This window comes from Microtus ochrogaster, chromosome 1 (assembly GCF_000317375.1).
Source record: "Microtus ochrogaster isolate Prairie Vole_2 chromosome 1, MicOch1.0, whole genome shotgun sequence".
NCBI classification, from domain to species: Eukaryota; Metazoa; Chordata; class Mammalia; order Rodentia; family Cricetidae; genus Microtus; species Microtus ochrogaster.
Genome location: NC_022009.1, coordinates 44213402 through 44216550, shown reverse-complemented (window position 1 = coordinate 44216550; position 3149 = coordinate 44213402). Strand labels below are relative to the sequence as shown.

At 42.9% G+C, this 3149-nt stretch overlaps 1 protein-coding gene across 1 annotated transcript in view; it reads right to left on the bottom strand.

Moving 5' to 3' along the window:
* Positions 1 to 828: 828 nt before the first annotated feature.
* Positions 829 to 3149, bottom strand: part of Yy1 (YY1 transcription factor) — a 21945-nt gene continuing 19624 nt past the window's right edge. The window contains exon 5 of the mRNA XM_005343543.3: positions 829 to 2792. Within this exon, the coding sequence (XP_005343600.1) occupies positions 2610 to 2792 (183 nt within the window). The 3' untranslated portion in view covers positions 829 to 2609. The remainder of the gene's footprint in view (positions 2793 to 3149) is intronic.

Below are 3149 nucleotides of genomic sequence, written 5' to 3'. Positions count from 1 at the left end.
TATTACTTACAAATCAGATTAATTCTCTAGACAATGGACTCACTGTTAGAACACCATTTCTTCAAATTTTAGTAAATTACATCTATAACAAAATAATAAATTCTAACAAGCAAAATGGGTTTAAGCCAAAGCCAATGAGAAGCAGCTTTCCCCTGGCCACTTCCACTCATGTTAGCTCCCTATGCTGTTGTCCTAAGCCCAAACTGTAGTCAGCAAGGACCTGCATACCAAGCTGTCTTTGAACCCCAAATGAACTCCTAACAGAATTTAACTGCACACTGAGAAGACAACGCTCAACAGGAAGGGTGAAGACGATGACTGTTCCACTCAGACAAAAAGGGACAGAAGAGATGGACGAGGGCATCTCCCAAGGAATCAAGGCACAGAAGATGAGGCCTCACTCCACACAAAGGCCTGACTCTCAGGGTGGCTGGAAGGCCTTGCCACAGCACAGGTCTGCTCTGCTGTGAAGCCTTGGGCAAGGGTCTTAAGGAAGTGCCAGGGCCAGGCTCAAGGGTGGCACAACATTGGGTGAGGGAGGGCAATGTGGCTCTGGACTCCTACTGTAGGGCAATTGGGAAAGCTCAACCTGATGGGAGGGAGCGAAGACTTGGGTGCTCACAAAAGCACTGGCGAAGCTCTGCCCAGGCCCGGCAGAGAATCACACGGGGCACTTGGCTTGGAAGGGGCCCCTCCTTAGGCTTACCTCTCTCCTGACTGCCAGGCACAGCAAAGCCTGCCATCCAAGCACAGCTGGGTCTGCTGATGAGCTCAGTCCCGTCAACTACTCATTGGATAACAGATTCTGGACGAATAAAAACAAGTGTCCCAAGTTACGATTTTCATTTATAGTTCAGAAGGCACTTCAAAATTCCACAGAGCCACAGGGTCACTGTTTCTAGGTCACCAATCCTCCTGGTGAGGCCATAAGAAATCGAGCTAAGTGTTCGACCGGTTGGTCTCCCGGCCTCTTTGTGACTAAATCTGGTATTGGTTTTTGTCATTTACCTTATAGTTAAGCATTCAGCACAGAAAGACAGACAGTTAGGTTTGCATTTTGAATAAATGAGATTTTGATGTATCACGGCAGTTTATAAAATATTTAACAAGTCTGGTATTTGACTAAGTAAAATTCAAAAATTATATTCATACATCGAAGAGGTCACAACATGACAAGTCAAGTACTCACTGAGTACAACTTTCTACAACAATAATCTAATCGCCTTGCCGCTCTGCCCTTAGTGTGTTTACAAGCATCAAACTGCTACTGGCACTCAATTGCTACATCTGCTAGCATCTAATAAGGACTGCACTGGATTTCCTATTGGACAAGCCAAGGAGCCACTGCCCTTGAAGGCAGCCTGAGTGATGAGGAGGCCCATGCTCCCTGGTGCACTCATTGCCAGTTGGTGCCTCCCATTCAGAAAGCATCAGGGCCCATGCAAATATATCACTCCCACACGGACCAGGATATCAAGGGCAATCCTGTCGGACATGGGCCATCTGGTGTACTCTGAGGTAGTTCCTTAGCTTGGGGTGCCTACTGCCTACTCTTCCGGAATTCAGGGCATGTAGGAAATATTAAGTGTCTATGCACGGATCTCATCACAGTCACTGTCACTGAGTGCAAAATAAAGGAAACTCGAGTTGCTTTATTTAGCTTCCAATTTCTGGGAGGCTCAAGAATTATAAGTATTCTGGACAACAGAAGAAAATAAGGCTGTGCTTACAGATCTCTTTCTGCCATAATCTTTCTTTAGGATCGCTATTTTATTGTTGCCCTTTCTGTTACACGGGATGTACACATCAGGTGTTAAAAGGTACAATACATTCTACAACTGAGCACCACTTTCTGTAACTGAACAGGCAAAGAAATTACACTGAACATCAGCATCTGGCAGTATTTTTTGGAAAAAAAAGTGACTAAAATGGGTTTAAATTGATTAACACTATTAAATCACATCTAATATTTGATACTACATGATTCAATACAGCTATACGATACAATTATACAAAATGTGTTAACATCAAAGAATACAACCAAAATTAAGATAGCAAACAAAACCTATATAACTTTTTTTGTACAGGAAAATACTTTTGAAGTATGCATGTAACTGCCCATTCTTTTAAAGAAAATCTACCGCAAGCAAAGTTATCAACCTCCAGAAAAATCACACAGCATTACTAAGCATATCCCCAAAAAGTGTACAATATGCACACTTGGAAAATACAAAATTAAAAAAATTGTAAGCAACAGGTGAGCTTCATATTTATAAGAATGTGAAAAGAAGTCCCATTTTTTAGCACTGTTGTATAAAGAATTGTCTTTTGATGTGAAGTTCATGAACTGTCCTCCTGTTGGGACCACACTTTACAAAAACACCTTGTTTTTGAAACGAGATTACAGAGCAAGATAGAGCATCTTAGCAATGTCATCTTATTAAAGTATTTTTTTAAATTTTACTACTTTATCAAAACATGTCCCTTAGGTGTGTAGGATTCATTTTTAAAATTCTTCCTAGAAATAATATACAAAGGAGAGGCATATTTATTCCCAATCATATTCTCGAAGATGCTTCCCATGTTTGAGAAGGTCTTCTCTCTTCTTTTCACTGGTTGTTTTTGGCTTTAGCGTGTGTTAAGATGTGAGATTTCAGGTTAGTTGACTGAGCAAACTTCTTATTACAACCGTCGAAGGGGCACACATAGGGCCTGTCTCCGGTATGGATTCGCACGTGCGTGCGCAAATTGAAGTCCAGTGAAAAGCGCTTCCCACAGCCTTCGAATGTGCACTGTCAAGGAAAAATCAGACATCAACCCACTTGGCAACTGGGACCAGACCCTAGGGGTCAATAGTACATTGCTTGGATGGAACCACCTATTATTTTACTGAGCTGGTCTCCTTCCTCCCCTGGAGAACCTTCTGGGAATATTCTAGAACTGACAGACAGGGAGGGATCTCTGACACTACAAGCCCATGGCTAGCTCTTGTTGTGCTAAGTGCCAGTTTAAAGTTCTAGTATGTCCGAAGACACCCCAGAAAGTAGAATACAGGCCGGGCGGTGGTGGTGCACGCCTTTAATCCCAGCACTCAGGAGGCAGAGGCAGGCGGATCTCTGTGAGTTCGAGACCAGCCTGGTCTACAGAGC